Source organism: Hemiscyllium ocellatum, chromosome 13, assembly GCF_020745735.1.
Source record: "Hemiscyllium ocellatum isolate sHemOce1 chromosome 13, sHemOce1.pat.X.cur, whole genome shotgun sequence".
In the NCBI taxonomy this organism is placed as follows: Eukaryota; Metazoa; Chordata; class Chondrichthyes; order Orectolobiformes; family Hemiscylliidae; genus Hemiscyllium; species Hemiscyllium ocellatum.
Genome location: NC_083413.1, coordinates 85,308,124 through 85,331,705, shown reverse-complemented (window position 1 = coordinate 85,331,705; position 23,582 = coordinate 85,308,124). Strand labels below are relative to the sequence as shown.

At 54.6% G+C, this 23,582-nt stretch overlaps 1 protein-coding gene across 2 annotated transcripts in view; it reads left to right on the top strand.

Annotated features, from left to right (window-relative positions):
• The first annotated feature begins 2,101 nt into the window (after window positions 1-2,101).
• ryk (receptor like tyrosine kinase) overlaps window positions 2,102-23,582 on the top strand; it is a 309,552-nt gene continuing 288,071 nt past the window's right edge. For both annotated transcript variants that reach the window (XM_060835028.1, XM_060835027.1), the window contains exon 1: window positions 2,102-2,371. In XM_060835028.1, the coding sequence (XP_060691011.1) occupies window positions 2,209-2,371 (163 nt within the window). In that variant the 5' untranslated portion in view covers window positions 2,102-2,208. The remainder of the gene's footprint in view (window positions 2,372-23,582) is intronic.

Here is a 23,582-nt window from a genome sequence, read left to right as displayed (position 1 = left end):
TACCAAAACGCTCACATTCACTGACAATTGTGAAAGCACATATATAGTTACATACCTGTGAATAATTCATCACCAAGGAATTTCAAGAAAGCTTGACATCCATTTTTGAAACTACTTAAGTGAACTTAAAATATTTTTTTTAGTTTTCTTTATAATTTATCCCTTAATCCTGTTTGTTTATTTGCCTGTTCATGTGACAGTGCTCGTTAGGATCAAAAAACGTTGGGTTTAATTCATAGATATTCATTAGATTATATTGTTGTTTATCTTTGTCCTGTTAAAGTTAGTAAGTAAATTGATAATTTTTAAGTTACAAACTTGGTGTCCAAGATCTTATCTTCACAAAGTTTGTTTAGGAATAACTGGGCAATTTTGAGGATCACTGAATATTTTAATTTCTCCCTATTACAAATCCAGGGATAATAAGGCTGATATGGTTTGTCTTGCTATCTCTGTGTTTTCCTTGTGTACCTCTGTTCCCATTACCTCCACTCGCATGTGCTTCAATATTACACTAACCTCTTATAACGGACTCTTATCAAAAGCCTTCTGAAAATCCCAATACACCACATACACTGGATTAGATTCCCTACAGTGTGGAAACAGGCACTTCGGCCCAACAAGTCCACACTGACCCTCCAAAGAGCAAGCCACCCAGACCCATTCTGCTACATTTACACCTGACTAATGCACCTAACACTACGGGCAATTTAGCATGGCCAATTCACCTGACCTGCACATCTCTGATGCCCCTTATCCATTCTAAGAGTTACATCTTCAAAAAATTCTGGTCGATTTGTGAAGCACGATTTCCTTTTGTAAATCCATGCTGTGTCTGATTCTACTGTTGTTTTCCATGTACTCCGCTATAAAATTCTTGACAATGGATTCTAGCATGTTGCCCAGTACTGGCGTCAGAGCCACTGGTCTATAGTTCCTTGTTTTTCCTCTCCTTCCATTTTCACAGCAGTTACATTTGCCACCCTACAACTTGTAGAAACTACTCGTGTCGATAGAATTTGGAAGCTGACCAGCATACATCCAATGTTTCCTTTTGTACTCTGGGGTTTATTGTTTGATTTATTGTTGTCACATGTACAAGATACAGTGAAAAGTGATGCTTTGCATGTTATTCAAGCAGATTGTACCATACAAAATTAATCAGAAATGCAGAACAGAGAAACCACAAAGAAAGTGCAGAGAGATCAGAAATAATATTTGAGGACTGTTCAAAACTCTGATAACAGCAAATCTGAATCTATTCATGTATTCAAACCTTTTGCCCAACTTAACATGTTGGGAGGGGCCTTTGATAGGTGTACAGATGAAGTCAATGGATGATAGATTATTGGGACTTGGTGATTTGCCTGCCTTTAACATCATTTATTTCCCCAGCACCATTTTCTTACTAATGATGTTTTCCTTCAATTCCGTCCTCTCACTAGATCCCTGATTCCCTAGCATTTTTGGGAGGTTATTTATGGCTCACTTTTGTAAAACAAAATGCAATGTACAGGTCCCGTTCTGCCCCCATTATAGTTTGAACAGCTGCTGCCTGCATGTTTGTCTTCACACATTAATAGGAGCTTTTAAATTGTTCACAATTTTACTCTCCTATTTTGTTTTCCTTGCAATACTATTCTCATACTCGAGGCTATTTTGTCAAATTCTAAAATGCTCCCAATCCCCAGACTTGCTGATTTTTCTGGTATTTTTGTGTCTGTGGAAGGTCACCCTAACAATTTAACCCTTATTACACACATTCCCAACTTGACGGTTAGTGTCTTCCCCTACCGCTGTTGTTTGGAATACATATGGAATTCCCAGACATTGCTTCTGCATCTTGGTGTTTTTTATCTTCACGAATACCATGATTCTCGGAGCCAATGCATTTTCGCACCACGAATAGACACCATCCTAGTTACTAAAGGCTGAACCAACAGGACACTCGCCGGGGAATGGGAACACGCATGAACTCTGAACTGCGCCGCCTGCCCGGGAATGCGCATGCACTCTGAACGGGTCCGGCATTGGCGCATGCGCTATGAGCGAAACAAGGGGCTGGCGCATGCACTCTGAACGGGTCCGGCCCTGGCGCATGCGGGCTGCGCTGGACGCGGCCATGAAGAAACGGAGAGGCAGCCGGAGGATCCCTGGCGCGGGTTAGAGCCCGTAACGGACACGGAATCGGGAAAGCGCCACTCGGGAATGGCGGGCCCTGCCGCCGCCGCTGCTGCTGGCGGCCGGGGGACATCGCTGCGCTTCTGGCGGGCCTTGGTGGTGCTGTGGGGTTGCTGCTCGGACAGCGTGTGTCGGGGCGGCCCTGGGGTCAACGTCTACCTGAGCGTGGAGGAGACACGGCGGCTGATCGGTGAGTGCGCCCCCCGCGGGGGGGGGATGCTGGGAAAATGGGAGGCGGGGTGAGGGGGGGCTCGGCTGGAGAGGGGGGGCGGGTGAGGGGGGCTCAGCTGGAGAGGGGGGGCGGGTGAGGGGGGCTCAGCTGGAGAGGGGGGGCGGGCGAGGGGGGGCTCAGCTGGAGGGGGGCGGGCGAGGGGGGGCTCAGCTGGAGGGGGCGGGCGAGGGGGGGCTCAGCTGGAGGGGGCGGGCGAGGGGGGGCTCAGCTGGAGAGGGGGGGGCGGGCGAGGGGGGGCTCAGCTGGAGAGGGGGGGGCGGGCGAGGGGGGCTCAGCTGGAGAGGGGGGCGTGCGAGGGGGGCTCAGCTGGAGGGGGGCGGGCGAGGCGGGGCTCAGCAGGAGGGGGGCGGGCGAGGCGGGGCTCAGCAGGAGGGGGGGCTCAGCTGGAGGGGGGCGGGCGAGGCGGGGCTCAGCAGGAGGGGGGGCTCAGCTGGAGGGGGGGTGGGCGAGGGGGGGCTCGGCTGGAGGGGGGGCTCGGCTGGAGAGGGGGGGCGGGCGAGGGGGGGCTCGGCTGGAGAGGGGGGCGGGCGAGGCGGTGCTCGGCTGGAGAGGGGGGCGGGCGAGGCGGGGCTCAGCAGGAGGGGGGCGGGCGAGGCGGGGCTCAGCAGGAGGGGGGGCTCAGCTGGAGGGGGGCGGGCGAGGCGGGGCTCAGCAGGAGGGGGGGCTCAGCTGGAGGGGGGGTGGGCGAGGGGGGGCTCGGCTGGAGGGGGGGCTCGGCTGGAGAGGGGGGGCGGGCGAGGCGGGGCTCAGCAGGAGGGGGGCGGGCGAGGCGGGGCTCAGCAGGAGGGGGGGCTCAGCTGGAGGGGGGCGGGCGAGGCGGGGCTCAGCAGGAGGGGGGGCTCAGCAGGAGGGGGGGTGGGCGAGGGGGGGCTCGGCTGGAGGGGGGGCTCGGCTGGAGAGGGGGGGCGGGCGAGGGGGGGCTCGGCTGGAGAGGGGGGCGAGCGAGGGGGGCTCGGCTGGAGAGGGAGGCGAGCGAGGGGGGCTCGGCTGGAGAGGGGGGCGAGCGAGGGGGGCTTGGCTGGAGAGGGGGGCGAGCGAGGGGGGGCTCGGCTGGAGAGGGGGGCGGGCGAGGGGGGGCTCGGCTGGAGAGGGGGGCGGGCGAGGGGGGGCTCGGCTGGAGAGGGGGGCGGGCGAGGGGGGGCTCGGCTGGAGAGGGGGGCGGGCGAGGGGGGGCTCGGCTGGAGAGGGGGGCGGGCGAGGGGGGGCTCGGCTGGAGAGGGGGCGGGCGAGGGGGGGCTCGGCTGGAGAGGGGGGCGGGCGCGGGGGGCTCGGCTGGAGAGGTGGGCGGGCGAGGGGGGCTCGGCTGGAGAGGTGGGCGGGCGAGGGGGGCTCGGCGGGCGAGGGGGGGCTCGGCTGGAGAGGGGGGCGGGCGAGGGGGGCTCGGCTGGAGAGGGGGGCGGGCGAGGGGGGGCTCGGCTGGAGAGGGGGGCGGGCGAGGGGGGGCTCGGCTGGAGAGGGGGGCGGGCGAGGGGGGGCTCGGCTGGAGAGGCAGGCGGGCGAGGCGGGGCTCAGCAGGAGGGGGGCGGGCGAGGCGGGGCTCAGCAGGAGGGGGGGCTCAGCTGGAGGGGGGCGGGCGAGGCGGGGCTCAGCAGGAGGGGGGGCTCAGCTGGAGGGGGGGTGGGCGAGGGGGGGCTCGGCTGGAGGGGGGGCTCGGCTGGAGAGGGGGGGCGGGCGAGGCGGGGCTCAGCAGGAGGGGGGCGGGCGAGGCGGGGCTCAGCAGGAGGGGGGGCTCAGCTGGAGGGGGGCGGGCGAGGCGGGGCTCAGCAGGAGGGGGGGCTCAGCAGGAGGGGGGGTGGGCGAGGGGGGGCTCGGCTGGAGGGGGGGCGGGCGAGGGGGGGCTCGGCTGGAGAGGGGGGGCGGGCGAGGGGGGGCTCGGCTGGAGAGGGGGGCGAGCGAGGGGGGCTCGGCTGGAGAGGGAGGCGAGCGAGGGGGGCTCGGCTGGAGAGGGGGGCGAGCGAGGGGGGCTCGGCTGGAGAGGGGGGCGAGCGAGGGGGGGCTCGGCTGGAGAGGGGGGCGGGCGAGGGGGGGCTCGGCTGGAGAGGGGGGCGGGCGAGGGGGGGCTCGGCTGGAGAGGGGGGCGGGCGAGGGGGGGCTCGGCTGGAGAGGGGGGCGGGCGAGGGGGGCTCGGCTGGAGAGGGGGGCGGGCGAGGGGGGGCTCGGCTGGAGAGGGGGCGGGCGAGGGGGGGCTCGGCTGGAGAGGGGGGCGGGCGCGGGGGGCTCGGCTGGAGAGGTGGGCGGGCGAGGGGGGCTCGGCTGGAGAGGTGGGCGGGCGAGGGGGGCTCGGCGGGCGAGGGGGGGCTCGGCTGGAGAGGGGGGCGGGCGAGGGGGGCTCGGCTGGAGAGGGGGGCGGGCGAGGGGGGGCTCGGCTGGAGAGGGGGGCGGGCGAGGGGGGGCTCGGCTGGAGAGGGGGGCGGGCGAGGGGGGGCTCGGCTGGAGAGGGGGCGGGCGAGGGGGTGCTCGGCTGGAGAGGGGGGCGGGCGCGGGGGGCTCGGCTGGAGAGGTGGGCGGGCGAGGGGGGCTCGGCTGGAGAGGTGGGCGGGCGAGGGGGGCTCGGCGGGCGAGGGGGGCTCGGCTGGAGAGGGGGGCGGGCGAGGGGGGGCTCGGCTGGAGAGGGGGGCGGGCGAGGGGGGCTCGGCTGGAGAGGGGGCGGGCGAGGGGGGGCTCGGCTGGAGAGGGGGGCGGGCGAGGGGGGCTCGGCTGGAGAGGGGGCGGGCGAGGGGGGGCTCGGCTGGAGAGGGGGGCGGGCGCGGGGGGCTCGGCTGGAGAGGTGGGCGGGCGAGGGGGGCTCGGCTGGAGAGGTGGGCGGGCGAGGGGGGCTCGGCGGGCGAGGGGGGCTCGGCTGGAGAGGGGGGCGGGCGAGGGGGGGCTCGGCTGGAGAGGGGGGCGGGCGAGGGGGGCTCGGCTGGAGAGGGGTCGGGCGAGGGGGGCTCGGCTGGAGAGGTGGGCGGGCGCGGGGGGCTCGGCTGGAGAGGTGGGCGGGCGAGGGGGGCTCGGCTGGAGAGGTGGGCGGGCGAGGGGGGCTCGGCGGGCGAGGGGGGCTCGGCTGGAGAGGGGGGCGGGCGAGGGGGGGCTCGGCTGGAGAGGGGGGCGGGCGAGGGGGGCTCGGCTGGAGAGGGGTCGGGCGAGGGGGGCTCGGCTGGAGAGGTGGGCGGGCGCGGGGGGCTCGGCTGGAGAGGTGGGCGGGCGAGGGGGGCTCGGCTGGAGAGGTGGGCGGGCGAGGGGGGCTCGGCGGGCGAGGGGGGCGGGCGAGGGGGGCTCGGCTGGAGAGGTGGGCGGGCGAGGGGGGCTCGGCTGGAGAGGTGGGCGGGCGAGGGGGGCTCGGCTGGAGAGGTGGGCGGGCGAGGGGGGCTCGGTGGGCGAGGGGGGCTCGGCTGGAGAGGGGGGCGGGCGAGGGGGGCTCGGTGGGCGAGGGGGGCTCGGCTGGAGAGGGGGGCGGGCGAGGGGGGCTCGGCTGGAGAGGGGGGCGAGCGAGGGGGGCTCGGCTGGAGAGGGGGGCGAGCGAGGGGGGCTCGGCTGGAGAGGGGGGCGAGCGAGGGGGGCTCGGCTGGAGAGGTGGGCGGGCGAGGGGGGCTCGGCGGGCGAGGGGGGGCTCGGCTGGAGAGGGGGGCGGGCGAGGGGGGCTCGGCTGGAGAGGGGGGCGGGCGAGGGGGGGCTCGGCTGGAGAGGGGGCGGGCGAGGGGGGGCTCGGCTGGAGAGGGGGGCGGGCGCGGGGGGCTCGGCTGGAGAGGTGGGCGGGCGAGGGGGGCTCGGCTGGAGAGGTGGGCGGGCGAGGGGGGCTCGGCGGGCGAGGGGGGCTCGGCTGGAGAGGGGGGCGGGCGAGGGGGGGCTCGGCTGGAGAGGGGGGCGGGCGAGGGGGGCTCGGCTGGAGAGGGGGGCGGGCGAGGGGGGCTCGGCTGGAGAGGGGGGCGGGCGAGGAGGGGCTCGGCTGGAGAGGGGGGCGGGCGCGGGGGGCTCGGCTGGAGAGGTGGGCGGGCGAGGGGGGCTCGGCTGGAGAGGTGGGCGGGCGAGGGGGGCTCGGCGGGCGAGGGGGGCTCGGCTGGAGAGGGGGGCGGGCGAGGGGGGGCTCGGCTGGAGAGGGGGGCGGGCGAGGGGGGCGGGCGAGGGGGGCTCGGCGGGCGAGGGGGGCGGGCGAGGGGGGCTCGGCTGGAGAGGTGGGCGGGCGAGGGGGGCTCGGCTGGAGAGGTGGGCGGGCGAGGGGGGCTCGGCTGGAGAGGTGGGCGGGCGAGGGGGGCTCGGCTGGAGAGGTGGGCGGGCGAGGGGGGCTCGGTGGGCGAGGGGGGCTCGGCTGGAGAGGGGGGCGGGCGAGGGGGGCTCGGCTGGAGAGGGGGGCGAGCGAGGGGGGCTCGGCTGGAGAGGGGGGCGAGCGAGGGGGGCTCGGCTGGAGAGGGGGGCGAGCGAGGGGGGCTCGGCTGGAGAGCGGGGCGAGCGAGGGGGGCTCGGCTGGAGAGGGGGGCGAGCGAGGGGGGCTCGGCTGGAGAGGGGGGCGAGCGAGGGGGGCTCGGCTGGAGAGGGGGGCGAGCGAGGGGGGCTCGGCTGGAGAGGGGGGCGAGCGAGGGGGGCTCGGCTGGAGAGGGGGGCGAGCGAGGGGGGCTCGGCTGGAGAGGGGGGCGAGCGAGGGGGGCTCGGCTGGAGAGGGGGGCGGGCGAGGGGGGCTCGGCTGGAGAGGGGGGCGGGCGAGGGGGGGCTCGGCTGGAGAGGGGGGCGGGCGAGGGGGGGCTCGGCTGGAGAGGGGGGCGGGCGAGGGGGGCTCGGCTGGAGAGGGGGGCGGGCGAGGGGGGCTCGGCTGGAGAGGGGGGCGGGCGAGGGGGGCTCGGCTGGAGAGGGGGGCGGGCGAGGGGGGCTCGGCTGGAGAGGGGGGCGGGCGAGGGGGGCTCGGCTGGTGGGGGCGGCGGGCGAGAGGGGCTGAGGTGGGAGCGGGCGAGAGGGTCTCAGCTGTAGAGGGGGGCGGGCGAGGGGGACTCAGCTGGAGGGGGGCGGGCGGGCGAGATGGTCTGAGGTGGGGGTGCGTGAGTGGGACTCAGCTGGAGAGTGGGGCTCAGCTGGAGGTGGGGTGGGCGAGGGGGGATCGGCTGGAGGGGGGCAGGCGAGGGGGGCTCGGCTGGAGAGGGGGTCGGGCGAGGGGGGCTCGGCTGGAGAGGGGGTCGGGCGAGGGGGGCTCGGCTGGAGAGGTGGGCGGGCGAGGGGGGCTCGGCTGGCGAGTGGGGCTCAGCTGGAGAGGGGGGTGGGTGAGGGGGGCGGGCGAGTGGGGCTCAGCTGGAGGGTGGCGGTGGGCTGGCGGGCGAGATGGTCTGAGGTGGGGGTGCGCGAGTGGGGCTCAGCTGGAGAGGGGGGATCGGCTGGAGAGGGGGGCGGGCGAGGGGGGCTCGGCTGGAGAGGGGGGCGGGCGAGTGGGGCTCGGCTGGAGAGGGGGGCGGGCGAGGGGGGCTCGGCTGGAGGGGGGGGCGGGCGGGGCTCGGCTGGTGGGGGCGGCGGGCGAGAGGGGCTGAGGTGGGAGCGGGCGAGAGGGTCTCAGCTGTAGAGGGGGGCGGGCGAGGGGGACTCAGCTGGAGGGGGGCGGGCGGGCGAGATGGTCTGAGGTGGGGGTGCGTGAGTGGGACTCAGCTGGAGAGTGGGGCTCAGCTGGAGGTGGGGTGGGCGAGGGGGGATCGGCTGGAGGGGGGCAGGCGAGGGGGGCTCGGCTGGAGAGGGGGTCGGGCGAGGGGGGCTCGGCTGGAGAGGGGGTCGGGCGAGGGGGGCTCGGCTGGAGAGGTGGGCGGGCGAGGGGGGCTCGGCTGGCGAGTGGGGCTCAGCTGGAGAGGGGGGTGGGTGAGGGGGGCGGGCGAGTGGGGCTCAGCTGGAGGGTGGCGGTGGGCTGGCGGGCGAGATGGTCTGAGGTGGGGGTGCGCGAGTGGGGCTCAGCTGGAGAGGGGGGATCGGCTGGAGAGGGGGGCGGGCGAGTGGGGCTCGGCTGGAGAGGGGGGCGGGCGAGTGGGGCTCGGCTGGAGAGGGGGGCGGGCGAGGGGGGCTCAGCTGGAGAGGGGGGCGGGCGAGGGGGGCTCGGCTGGAGGGGGGGACGGGCGAGGGGTCTCGGCTGGAGGGGGGGCGGGCGAGGGGGGCTCGGCTGGAGGGGGGGGCGGGCGAGGGGGGCTCGGCTGGAGGGGGGGGTGGGCGAGGGGGGCGCGGGCGAGGGGGGCTCGGCTGGAGGGGGGCGCGGGCGAGGGGGGCTCGGCTGGAGGGGGGCGCGGGCGAGGGGGGCTCGGCTGGAGGGGGGCGCGGGCGAGGGGGGCTCGGCTGGAGGGGGGGCGGGCGAGGGGGGCTCGGCTGGAGAGGGGGGCTCGGCTGGAGAGGGGGGGCGGGCGAGGGGGGCTCGGCTGGCGAGGGGGGCTCGGCTGGAGAGGGGGGCTCGGCTGGAGAGGGGGGCGGCGGGCGAGAGGGTCTGAGGTGGGGGCGGGCGAGAGGGTCTCAGCTAGAAGGGGAGGCGGGCGAGAGGGGCTCAGCTGGAGAGGGGGCGGGCGAGAGGGGCTCAGCTGGAGAGGGGGCGGGCGAGGGGGGCTCAGCTGGAGGGGGGGCGGGCGGGCGAGATGGTCTGAGGTGGGGGTGCGTGAGTGGGGGTGTCGAGTGGGGCTCAGCTGGAGAGGGGGGGCGGGCGAGGGGGGTTCAGCTGGAGGGGGGGCGGGCGGGGGGGAAGGCGCGAGGGGCTCAGCTGGTGGGGGGGCGGGCGCGAGGGGCTCAGCTGGAGGGGGCGGCGGGCAAGAGGGGCTGAGGTGGGGTGTGCGAGAGGGTCTCAGCTAGAAGGGGAGGCGGGCGAGATGGGGCTCGGCTGGAGGGGGGGGGCGGGCGAGGGGGGCTCGGCTGGAGGGGGGGGCGCGGGCGAGGGGGGCTCGGCTGGAGGGGGGCGCGGGCGAGGGGGGCTCGGCTGGAGGGGGGGCGCGGGCGAGGGGGCTCTGCTGGAGGGGGTGCGGGTGAGAGGGGCTCTGCTGGAGAGGGGGCGGGCGAGCTCTGCTGGAGGGGGTGCGGGTGAGAGGGGCTCTGCTGGAGAGGGGGCGGGCGAGGGGGGGCTCTGCTGGAGAAGGTGCGGGCGCGAGGGGCTCTGCTGGAGAGGGGTGGGCGCGAGGGGCTCTCCTGGAGAGGGGTGGGCGCGAGGGGCTCAGCTGGAGGGGAGTGGCGCGCGAGAGGGGCTGAGGTGGAGGTGTGTGAGGGTCTCAGCTCGAAGGTGGCGGGCGGGCGGGAGGGGCTCGGCTGGAAGGGAGCGGGCGGGCGGGAGGGGCTCAGCTGCGGTTGGGCCGAGTGGGCGGGCTCAGCTGGGGGAGGGGCCGAGTGGGTAGGGTCCAGCTGGAAGGGGGTGGTGGGCAATAGGGGCTCAGCTGGAAGGGGTTTGCGGGCGAGCGGGAGGGTCTCAGCTGGTATGGGGTGACGGGTGAGCGGGAGGGTCTCAGCTGGAAGGGGGTGGCGGGCGAGCGGGAGGGGCCCAGCTGTGGGGAGGGGCCAAGTGGTAAATGGCTAATCCCAAATATGCATTGTTTTTTGCATAATTTGAGTCTTTGATAAAATGCCTTGCAACTCTAGGAAGTTTTGAAACACTGAAAATTGACAGGCTTGCAAACAATGGCTACTTCTAAGCTTACCATTGCAAATTACATTTATAAAGCCAACAAGGCCATCTGTCTAATGAAATGTTCAAGTTGTTTGGTCATTGTCCCCCAGGCAGGGCTTGAAAGGCTGAATGCATTTGTAGCCACGCGATGAGGTGAGCACATGCTGTTCCCAGTTTTATTGAGTGATTAGTGATGTATACAAAGTGAAAGTAAAGTATTGTGAGCTTTTTGTTATTCACTTTTGAGGTATGGACATCGCTGGCTGGCCCAGCACTTAATGCATCTGTAATTCCCCTTAAGATGTGGCGGTGCTCTGCCATCTTAAACTACTCGAGTCCAATTGGTCTACATAGATCAACAGTACCTTCAGAGAGAGAGTTTAATTTGACCTGAGGGAACAGCTGTCTATTTCCAAGTTCTGATGGTGAGTGGCACGGAGGGAAACTTACAGGTTATGGTGCTCCCATCTATCTGTTGTCCTTCTCCAGGATAGAGTCATCGAGTCCTACAGCATAGACACAGGCTCTTTGGCTCAAACTGGTCCATGCCGACCAAAATGTCCATTCATGCTAACCCTATTTCCCTGCATTTGACCCATTATGTTATGACGCAGAGTTTGAACCTCTCTGCTAATGAAAACTGATGCCCAGAAAAGTTTGCCCCTCCTCAATCTGCTGAAAGTATAAGTGATGATGAACTCCTAATTTTCACTATTTAAAGAAAAAGGAAAATTTATTTTCCTAACTCTGAAAGTAAATGCTAAACAAAACTGTTAACAAACTGAACATTCTTTCCCCTAATTAACCACCATCTCTTAACTGAACATAATTCTATTAATATGCTGTTCTAGTAATACACATATTAAACATTATATTAACTTAATCTCAAGTCCACACAGTCTTTTATGCTCTCTTCCTTCTGGTTTTCTGATTTTGCTGTCTTCTCCCTGAGTTGTCTTCTGTCTTTTTACTGAGAGTATTTTATTTGAGAGCAAAATGTTTGTTTCTTTGGATAGGTCTTTGCTCTGTGGCAGTTGGTCTGCTGTTCAGTGGCAATTGCTCTGACCAATTTGAAAAATGCCCTAGTTTTATACCTGTTAACATCATTCCCTCTTATTGGTCTGATGTTGTCAATATAATAAATTCTAGCTCAATTGGGTTTAAGTATTCTGGGCATAATTTAAATTAATTGGTTAAATTTGAATTGTTGTCAAAACAGCAACCAAAACTGAGGTATCTATTTAACAGCCAATTGTTACATATATCAATTTTGGAACAGCCCATCTGTTCTGTTCTGGCAGTTGAGGCTCTACTTTAGATTTACTTTAAAATTCAGAAAACACTTTCTCTTTTAAAGTGAGCGTACACTTTTTTGACTTCATAACAATATTCTTATAAACCTTTCCTATCCACGTATTTGTCCAAGTGCCTTTTACGTGTTGTTATATCCCTGCCTCAACCACTTCCTGGCAGTTCATTCTATATGCTTACCACCCTCTGTTTTTAAAAAAAAAAGTTGCCAGGTTCCCATTTATTCTTTCTCTTCTAACCTTAAACTGGTACCCTCTAGTCCTAAATACTCCAACCCTGGGGAAAAAGATTGAGTTTGTTCACCCTTTCCATGCCTCTCATGATCTTATACACTTCTATAAGATCCCCCTTCAGTCTCTTACATTCTAAAGAAAAAAGTCCTAGCTTGTCCAAACTCTCTCTGTAACTCAGATTCTTGAGTCCTGGCCACATCCATGTAAATTTCTTCTGCACTCTTTCCAGTTTAATGACATCCTTCCTTTATCAAGCTAAATAAAACTGAACACAATACCCCAAGTGCGACCTCACCAACGTCCTGTACAACAGCAACATAACTTCTGTAATCACTGCCCTGACTGAAGGCCAGTGTGCCAAAAGCTGCCTTCATTGCCCTGTGTACCAGAGAACTATGAATGTGAACTTCAAGATCCCTCTGTTCCAATACACTCCTTAAAGCTCTAACATTCACCATACTCCTACATTGTTTTGACTTTCCAAAATGCAAGACCCCTCACTCCGTTTAAACATATTAGCACATGTATTAAACTTTGCCATTTCTCGGCACACTTCCCCAGCTGATCCAGGTCCTGCTGCAATTTCTGATAACCTTCTTGATTTAAGGTGCTGAAGGACACCCTCATAAGAACAGGGTACAATGATCAACTCATCGATCGCCAAATCGAACGTGCCACAGCGAGAAACCATAATGACCTTCTTAGAAGTAGGATGTGGGATGCATCCAATAGGGTACCCTTCATTGTCCACTGCTTCCTGGGAGTGGAGCAACTATGCCATGTTCTTCACGGCCTGCAACACGTTATCAATGAGGATTATCACCTCGACAAGAGCTTCCCCACTGCTCGCCTTTAATCAACCTACCAGATCTTAATCAGACCGGTGTTTGCTGCAACTTCCCAGCCTTCAGGACAACAGCGGCCATAACACCATTCAACCCTATCATGGCAACCAATCCAAAACGTGTCAGAGTGTCGACATGGATACCACCATTACACGTGGGGGTGCCACCCAACATGTACATGGCATGCACTCGTGACCCAGCCAACATCGTCTATCTCATACGCTGCAGGCAAGGATGCCCTGAGGCCCTGGTACGTTGGCGAGACCAAGTAGATGCTATGACAATGGATGAATGCAGCAATCGCCAGACATGGATGTCCCTCCCAATCGGGGAACACTTCAGCAGTTAGAGACTTGTGGCCTCAGATCTTCGGGTTATGCAGACTGGAGAAGCAGAGGCTGATAGCCAAGTTTGGGATACAGACAGACTGGAACCTTGCTTTTAATGTATGTCTGAGCTGAGGTGTCACTTCTTTTCAATAAAACCTTAAGTTATTTTGAGAATGTGACTTAAAAGAAGTGCTGGGATTTACATATTAATGAACCGAAACCTGCAACCCATTCTAAAAGATGAAAGACTTAACAGCCATCTAGGTTTGTTCAAAATATTGTTTTAATTGCATGACATTGTGATCTTTTGCTGTAAATTCTGTCTTATGATCCTGCCCCATGAGTTACCTGGTGAAAGAGCAGTGCCCTGAAAGCTAGTACTTCCAAATAAACCTGTTCGATTATAGCCTGGTGTAGTGTGATTTTTAACTTTGTGTCATCTGCAAACTTACTAATCAGGCCTTGTACATTCTCATCCAAATCATTGATATAGATAACAAATAACAATGGACCCAGAGACACTCCACTAGTCATAGGCCTCCAGTCTGACCAGCATTCTTCCACTATTACCCTCTGCTTCCTACCACCAAGCCAACTGTGTCTCCAATTTCTGGATTAGTGTGGTGCTGGAAAAGCACAGCAGTTCAGGCAGCATCCGAGGAGCTGGAAAATCGACGTTTTGGGCAAAAGCCCTTCATCAGGAATACAGGCCGAGTGCCTGAAGGGTGGAGAGATAAGTGAGAGGAGGGAGGGGATGGGGAGAAAGTAGCATAGGGTACAATAGGTGAGTGGGGGGTGGGGATGAAAGTGATAGGTCAGGGAGGGTGGAGTGAATAGGTGGAAAAGAAGATAGGCAGGTAGGACAAGTCATGGGGACAGGACATGGTTGAAGACCTGCAGGGCAGATGAAATGACCTGGGAGTTGCAGTGGGAGAGGGACTCCCTGAGATTCTTGTAGAGAGAGGAGGAAAACTTCTTCAAGGCAGGCATTCTTGCAAGGAGATTCGCAATAGGATTAAAATCAACGAGGTAACAACAATGACTGCAGATGCTGGAAACCAGATTCTGGATTAGAGTGGTGCTGGAAAAGCACAGCAGTTCAGGCAACATACGAGGCTAATTTGCCAGGTTCCATGTGATCTAACCTTACAGAGCAATCTACTATGTGGAATTTTGTCAAAAGCCTTACTGAAATCCATGTAATGTGTGTTTACTGCCTTGCCCTCATTAACCTTACTGGTCACTTCATAAAAGAGTGGTAACAAATCTGTGAGGCATCATCTCCCATGCACAGCACCATACTGACTGCTCCTAATCCTGTCTTTCCAAATGAATGTATATCTTAGAATCTTCTCATGTAAGTTATCGACCATGTTGGTAGTCTTGTGGGCTACCATGATGCCAAAGGGTAGGATTAGCCTGGTCGTCATGTCTGAGATGTCTTTAGTGTGCTAATAGTGTGGCTGGAGTCTCTGGACGTGTTGTTGTTTTTTGTTTGGTTTGTTGTTTAAGAATGCTTATTGTGTACCTGTTGTTCTCGAATACCTTTGTATAGGTATTTTTCTTCTGCTCATAGTTGCTGGGTGTTGTGGCCCATTTAACTGTCCTGATGAAGCTCTGTTTGTGGGTGTTGAGATGATTGCTCCTATAATTAATTATCTGGTCTGTGTGTTGCTTGTAGACACTGGGCTGCAGTTCTGTATTATAATCCTACTGGCAGACAAAGGGTGCTTGACTGTCATCCTAAATACATTGAAAAGGTGAACTCACTACTCATATAGATACTAACATCTACCAGAAGGTGGCAATGACCTGACTCCACAGCTAGAAAACTGTATCACAGCAGAACTGAGGAAACTTGACAAAACAGGCAAAATTAACACCCTTTTTCTACGGATTACCTAAGGTACACAAACCAGGGGCTCCCCTTCAAATCTGTACTCTCACTTCCTGGCAGATTGTCATTGAGACGAGCAAAGGAACTGCACCTATTAAAAAAATTCATGCCACTCCATCCACTCCACGAAGGAATTCCTGAACATCAAAGACACTAAGATAGAAGAGGATGAAGTTATGGTCTCCTTTGACGACCCTAATCGCATCAATTGACATCAGCCTGGACAAAGAAACACTGAACTCGATGAACCAAGGACGCAAACAGCAGACTACACTAGCTCCATCAGCAAAGACAGCATCTTCAAGCTAGTAGATCTGTGCCTCACTACCCACTTACCTTTAGCGACAAGATGTATAAACAAGTCAACGGGACATCTATGGAATAACCAGTTTTAGGATTCTTAACAGGAGCAGTTATGCAGAGAATCGAATAGGTACCCTTCCTGTGATCCAATCCAAGCTTTTGGTCTGTTATGTGGATGGCACCTTTTGTCAACATGAAACGGGACAAATTAGAGGAAACCTACAATGTTATTAACAACATCCATATTGGCATTAATTTCACAGAGGAAGAAAACAACAACAGACTCCCCTTCCGAAATGTCGCAGTGGAACAAGCAGTCAATGGAGAATTGCAGAGCAGTGTCTACAAGGAAAGCAACGTACACAGACCAGGAGCAATCATCACAACACCCACAAATGGAGCTACATCAGGGCATTATTTAAATGGGCCACAACACATTGCAGCACCCAGGAACTATGAGCAGCAGCAGAAGAAGAATACCTGTACAACGTATTCAAGAGCAATGGGTACCCGATAAGCACAGTCAGCCGCTTCTTAAACAACAAACCCTAAAAAGGCACTACACTCCCAGACAGTCTGGCCACATTACCATGCATCAAAGACACTGAAATAACGACCAGACTACACTGACCCCTTGGCATCTTGGTAGATCACAAAATTACCAACACATTGAACCAGCTGCTGATGAACCTAAAAGGACTGTGTACTAAATGCCAGCAAAACAAATGTCCTGCACCGACTGCAACAAACACTACATCAGACAGACTGGCAGGAAACTAGCCACCAAGATCCACGAACACCAACTAGCCACCAAAAGACATGAGCAACTATCACGATAGTACCCTTACACACAGACGAAGAAAGACATCACTTCGACTGGGACAACGCATCCATCTGAGGACAGGCTAAACAAAGACGTGCGTGGGAATTCCTCGAGGGCTGGCATTCAAACTTGAATTCCATCAACAGACACATTTACTTTTGACCCCATTTACCAACCTTTGAGAAAAAGAACCAGAAATGATATCCCCATCATAACAGATCGAGGCAGACAAATAGCAAGTGGGACAGAACACCAACACTTCAACGGAGGCTCACTGATGGTGTCACTTAGCATGGTAACAATGTCTGAGAACAAACTGACCAGTTCAATGAGCAAATTTACAACCTGAATCTTAACCTGAACTACAAATCGTCTCAAAAATTGCAGTTTTTTCAAGTTTAATAAGCACATTTCAAATGGATGTGAATATATATATATAAGGGTATAGCTGAGCTGGTCAGATGGATCAATTCTGAAAGGTGTGTGGTCATATATTTGGAAGAAATCATAGGTAAGGGAATACACAGAGTCATAGAGATGTACAGCATGGAAACAGACCCTTTGGTCCAACTCGTCCATGCTGACCAGATATCCTAATCCAATCTAGCCCCACCTGCCAGCACCTGGCCCGTATCCCTCCAAACCCTTCCTGTTCATATACCCATCCAAATGCCTCTTAAATGTTGCAATTGTACCAGCCTCCACCACTTCCTCTGGCAGCTCATTCCATACCTTCTACCACCCTCTGTGTGAAAAAGTTGCCTCTTGGGTCTCTTTTATATCTTTCCCCTCTCACCCTAAACCTATGCCCTCTAGTTCCCAGGGAAAAGACTTTGCCTATCCATGCCCCTCATAATTTTGTAAACCTCTATAAGGTCACCCCTCAGCCTCTGATGCTCCAGGGAAAACAGCCCCAGCCTGTTCAGCCTCTCCCTATAGCTCAAATCCTCCAACCCTGGCAACATCCTTGTAAATCGTTCCTGAGCCCTTTCAAGTTTCACAACATCTTTCCGATAGGAAGGAGACTAGAATTGCATGCACTATTCTAACAGTGGCTGAACCAATGGTAGGAAGTACAGAGGATCAGAGAGACCTTACCTGTGCATACTCATAGATGTTTGAAATCAGGAGGGCGAGTAGATAAGGTAGTTAAGGCAAATGTGATACTTGCCTTTATTAGTTAAGGTGTTGACTATCAGAGCAAGGATATGATAGAACTGTGTATAATGAGTTAGGAATACTTTGTTCACTTCTGGCCGCAACATTAAAGGGAAGTAACGTAAATTACACTAGAGAGGATGCAGAAGAGATTCATCAGAATATTGGCTGTGTGAAATGGTTCAGCTAAGAGAAACCAAGCAGCTGTTCCTTCAAACAGAGAAGGCTGACAGGCGAACTGATTGATGTGTACAAATGCACCCAGGTCATGTCTTTCCACTTTCAGACCCTGCAGTGTTACCTTTCAGCCAAGCATCCTCCGAGGTGGTGCACTCTGTATCTTTTTTGTCAGGCGCATGGCCTCTGCTATGACATGCAGTTCTTGTTCATGCAGTGTGTCCAACCTCTGGTCTTTTCAGAATTGCCTGTCTTACATCTGATCACGGTCTGGGATCCTTGCTCCTGTGCTCCCCACTATGGGAGTGGTGATGTGGAGGTGCCGGTGTTGGGCCATGATGGACAAGTGACATGACACCAGATTATACTCCAACAGTTCTATTTGAAATCACAACTTTTCAGAGCACTGTTCCTTCATCAGGTGAATCGAAGAGAAGCACACAGGATCAGAATTTATAGGGCAGAACGATCAAGAGATTATACAACTGGTGTGAGTGGCATGTAGTGGACTTCCAGATGAACTGACCACTGTCCATCTGGAACTTGACTTTGGCACCATGCCACGCATCCTCCCCTGTTATGCGGTGCCCCACAATTTGAGCCTTCTCAGAGATATCTTCCTGGTGTCCTTTTGAATGGCATGACAGCATGGCAAGTTTAGGGAATCCTGGATGACAAGTAAAATTGAGAGACCAGCTAAGAGGAAAAAGGAAGCATATATAAGGGTGGCATGGTAGCACAGTGGTTAGCACTGCTGCCTCACAGCGCCAGAGACCTGGGTTCAATTCCCGCCTCTGGCAACTGTCTATGTGGACAACAATGTGCTTTCTCTTTGGTTTTAAAGTTCTATCTAAATTTGTGCAGCAGTACAGTGACTTAGTGGTTAGCACTGCTGCTTCAGGACGCAGGTTCGATGCCATCCTTGGGTGACTGTGAAGCTTGCATATTCTCCCAATATCTGCGTGGGTGGTCATGGGAAATGCAGGCTTACAGAAATAATGCCGGGAAGACCGTGTTTCTTTGGAGGATCGATATGGACCCAGTGAGTGGTATGGCCTGCTTCCGTACTATGTAGGGATTCTGTGATTCTATGGCTTCTTTCCAGGAGCCTTCTAAGGTTTCATGTGTCCTAAGATATCACCCACCTGAGAGCATCAATTAATCATGTAATTGATTAAGAAGCGTGACACCATCTGGAACGAAGCATCCTGCTTGTTTAACACCACATTCACTCCCTTTGGGGTGGCATGTGGCTTAGTGGTTAGCACTACTTCCTGGCTCGGGTGACTGTCCATGTGGAGTTTGCACGTTCTCCCTGTGTCTGCGTGGGTTTCCTCCATGTGCTCCAATTTCCTCCCACAAACCAAAAGATGTGCAGGCCAGGTGAATTGGCCATGCCAAATTGCCCATAGTGTTAGGTGCATTAGTCACGGGTAAATGTGGGGAGATGGGTCTGAGTGGGTTACTCTTCGGAGGATTGATGTGGACTTGTTGGGCTGAAGGGCCTGTTTCCACACTAAGGAATCTAATCTAATCTTCAATTTCAATGCTCAGTATGTGTGTCACTTCTGCAAGTTGCACTGCAGCAATTCACCAAAATGCTGGGACCACACCTTTCTGAACCCATAATTTTCATCGAGAAGGATAAGGGCAGTAGATGCATGTGAGCACTAATACTTACAAATTCTCCTCCAAGCCACCATGCTGACTTGGAAATATATCATTGGATCAAACTCCTGGCCTGTTATGGATAGTTTTGAGGATTTTTCAAACTTCGTTTCATGTATGTGCTAAAATCTTCATAATTATAATATATAATAGTTAGATTTGAAGTTGTCTTTCATTTGCAACGTAATCGTTCAAGAATATTTGTGAATATGTTTGTGACTTAGCTATCATGATAATTAAGTGTGGGAATTAAACATGATCTTTCAAGTGAGGTTTTGTTTTGAGAGTCTGATTTTTTTCCATAATAATATTGATTTGGATGATCACAAATTCTACAAGTTCACTAACCTTTGCAGATTTTCAAATTATGCCCTATCCACAAAGGTCTAGAATCAAGACTCTAGATCATTAATATGCAAAAGGAAAGCAAGAGTTCCAGTAGCAACCCCCTGTGGATATTTACTTCAAACCTCTTTTAGTCTGAAACACAACCGTTCATCACCAGTGTCTGTTTTCTATCAGCCAAAGTTAAAAATCTCATGCAATACCAGGTTATAGTCCATAAGGTTTATTTGGAAATACAAGCTTTCGAAGCTCTGCTCCTTCATCAGGTAGCTAGTAGAGCAGGATCATAAGACACCGACTTTATAGAACAAGATCATAGTGTGATCAACTAATATGATATATTGAGCAAACCTGGAATCCTGTTAAGTCTTTCTTCATCTTTTAGAACAGGTTGCAGATTTCATAGATAATAGAATGTTACAGCATAGTACAGGCCCTTCGGCCCTCGACATTGCCTGTGAAACCAATCTGAAGCCCATCTAACCTATACTATTCCGTTCTCGTCCATATGCCTATCTGATGACCATTTAAATGCCTGTAAAGTAGGTGAGTCTGCAACTGTTGCAGGCAGTGTGTTCCACGGCCCTACTACTCTCCAGGTAAAGAAGCTACCTCTGATATCCGTCCTATACCTATCATCCCTCAGTTTGAAGCTATGCTCGGCCATCACCATCTGAGGAAAAGGGCTGTCACTGTCTACCTGTCCCAACCCTCTGATTATCTTATATGTCTCAATTAAGTCACCTCTCAGCCTTCTTCTCTCTAACAAAAACAGCCTCAAGTCCATCAACCTTTCCTCCATACCAGGCAAATGCCTAGTAAATTTCTTTTGAACCCTTTCCAAAGCTTCCACATTCTTCCTGTAATGCAGTGACCAGAACGGTATGCAATAATCCAAATGCGGCTGCAACATGACTTCATGGTTTCAAAACTTGATCCCTCTATTAATAAAAGCTAACACACCGAGTACTGCCTTAACAGCCCTATCAACCTAGGTGGCAACTTTGAGGGATCTATGTACGTAGACACCAAGATCTCTTGCTCATCTACACTACCATGAATCTTACTATTCTTCCAGTACTCTGCATTCCTGTTGCTCCTTCTAAATTGAATCACTTCACACTTTTCTGCATTAAACTTCATTTGCCAGCTCTACAGCTTGTCTCTGTCCCTCTGTAATCTACAACATCCTTTGGCACTATCCACCACTCTACTGACCATCCACCTATGCTCTTATCCAAGTTGTTTATAAAAATTACAAACAGCAGTGGACCCAAAACTGATCCTTGTGGTACGCCACTAGTAACTTAACTCCAGGATGAACATTTTTGATCAACCACCACCTCCTGTCATCTTTCAGCTAGCCAGTTTCTGATCTAAATCACCCTCAATCCCATGCCTACATATTTTGTGCAGTACCTATCATGGGGAACCTTATCAAATGCCTTACTGAAGTCTATATATGCCATGTCAACGGCTTTATGCTCATCTACCTGTTTGGTCACCTTCTCAAAGAACTCAATAAGGATTGTGAGGCACGACCTACTGTTCATGAAATCGTGTTGACTATCCCTAATCAACTTATTCCTATCGAGATGATTATAAATCCTATCTCTTGTAACCTTTTCCAACACTTTACTCACAACCGAAGTAAGGCTCGCTGGTTTATAATTACCAGGGTTGTCTCTACTCCCCTTCTTGAACAAGGGAACTACATTTGCTATCCTCCTGTCTTGTGGTACTATTCCTGTACACAATGACGACGTGAAGATCAAAGCCAAAGGCTCTGTAATCTCCTCCTTGTATTCCTAGAGAATCCTAGGACAAATCCAATCCGGCCCCGGGGATTTATCTGTTTTTACACTTTCCAGAATTTCTAACACCTCTGCTTTGTGGACTTCAATCCAATCTAGTCTAGCAACCTGTATCACAGTATTCTCCTCGACAACATGGTCTTTTTTCCGCTGTGAATACTGCTACGACACAGAGTAAACTCTTTTGGTTAATTGAAAACCAGCAACACAGAAGAGATTTATCCTTTGTGGTAATCTGTGAAAACTTGATAGGCCAAGAACTAAAAATTAAAGTAAAAGTTAACAACTATATTTCTTAAAGTATGACAGAAAATAATTCACTAACAACTATTTACAATTCCTTACTCTAAACTATCTTTTACCTTCCCCTTCTACAATACTAGTCCAGTAAAACTTGCGATTATGATTTAAAAAACAAAACTTCTTATCTCGAAACCAGGCAGCTTTAATTTTCTCTGAATTCCGGTTGTTTCTTCTTGGGGATTCTGCTTCACAGGTTACTGACCGATTAAAGGTACCTTTTGAGAGAGCTGTTTTTCGGGTAGTCTTTTTACATGTTGAAACTGCTTGGCAGTTTTCCTCTCAACTGTTCACTTTTCCCTGATATTATGCCCTCAAAGCATTGGATTGTGTCATCGGCTTTTAAGATTATCAACATACTAAATTCAAACTGTTTTGGAGTTTGGTATTTTTCGGGGTATAATTTAAACAGATTGGCCTAATTCGATTCTGTTTTGTCGTTTCCAACCAGTTTATCGAGTTGTTCGACCAAATGTTACGTTATTTCTTTTCATAACACTTGGTTCTGCAGATAGTTGTGTTGCTTTTAACTCTCTTAAAGGTACAGTACACCCACGCCTTCATAACAAAACTGACGAAAGATATTCATTTAGTGCTTTCCCTGTCTCCTCTGACTGCATGCACAATTTCCCACTACTATGATTGATTGGCCCTAACCTTACTCTAGTCATTTTTTTATCCATTATATTGTCTATAGAAAGCTATAGGGTTTTCCCTGAACCTATCCGCCAACAGCTTCTCATATCTAATCTTAACTCTCTCTTCAGGTCTTTCCTGGCTACCTTGTAACTCTCAATCACCCTAACTGAGCCAAAATATCTCATCCTAAGATAAGTTTTCTTCTTCTTCTTAACAAGAGATTCAACTCCCTTCATAAACTATGGCTCCTGTGCTCAAGAACTTCCTCCCTATCTGACAGGTACATTATTATCAAGGACACAAAGTAGCTGTTCATTGAATAAACTCCACATTTCTATTGTACCCATTTCCTGCGTCTACTTCTCCATTCTATGCATCCTAAATCTTGTCTGATAGTACCATAATTGCCTTTCCCCGAGCTGTAGCTCTTGCCCTCTGGTACATAGCTATCCCTTTCCATCACTAAAATAAACATAACTGAATTATGGTCACTATCACCAAAGTGCTCACCGACCTCCAAATCTCACACCTGACCGGGTTCATTACCCGGTCCCAAATCTAGTGTGGCCTTCCCCCTTGTTGGCATCTCTATATACTGTCAGAAAACACTCCTGCACACAATGGACAAAAACTGACCCTAAACTATAGTACTCCAAGTCAATATTTGGGAAGTTGAAGTCCCCCATAACAACTACTCTGTCACATTCGCTCCTATCGAGAATCATCTTTGCTATCCTTACTTCTACATCTCTGGAACTATTTGGAGGCCTATAAAAAAACTCCCAACAGGGTGACCTCTCTTTTCCTGTTTCTAATCTCAGCCCATAAGGTCATCCCACTCCCCACCTCAGTCGAAGCAAAATGCTCAGAGACACAGTGTAGTTTTACCTCCTTCATCTTTATTCTGAGCCCTGGATGGAGAGAGAACGATTGCCCTTGTGCACAGAGACATGAGTTCACGGTCTTCTCTGGAAGAGTAGTTTCTTGTTGAATTATATAGTTACTTTACAGGGAGGAGCATCCAGATAAGGCAACATACATATTGATTAGGTGACCGTTACAATCAGTGAGTGTCAATAGTAAAGATTAAGCCATCTGCTGTTCCAGAATGAATAATTGGCTTCACATAATGAATGCTTTTCCACCTTGTTAACCTAGTATCCCTTGCCTCCAGCACCCCGTTGTTAATTGTAAGTTTTTATCTGATCTGAGTCATTCTCAGTTGTACCTCTTGTTTCACAAAACTCAGAACTTAATTCTTTCCCTGTCTGCTTATACCCTATTCACATTCTCATTCCCTCTTTCATCATTTCATGATAATCACCAAATTGGCACTACCAGCTTTCATAGGACTCTGACAGCCAGTATTTAAGCAACTTATTAACACACAATGTACAATGATTATAACTACAAAAATTACTAGTCTGTTACAGTAATTAGCGTTTGAAGAATCCTCCCACATGGAAAAAAAACACTCACCAGTAAAGTTCTTAAATCCACAATCCCTAGTGACCAACCATCCCCTCCAAGTCGAGTGGAAGTGAGCCAGTTCTCTGAAATCTCCTTTCATAAAGTCCAACCTGAAAACAAAATTCAGTCTGTCCTTGTGCATCACACCACGGAGAAATCTGAATTCTTGGATAATGGCAGTTAAATACTTAACAAAACTGACGAGACTTCCATCCTTGCAGAGATGCTTCAGATGGAGGATATCAGCACATCTGAGTGTGAAGTGCAGCAGCTGTAACTGCAGG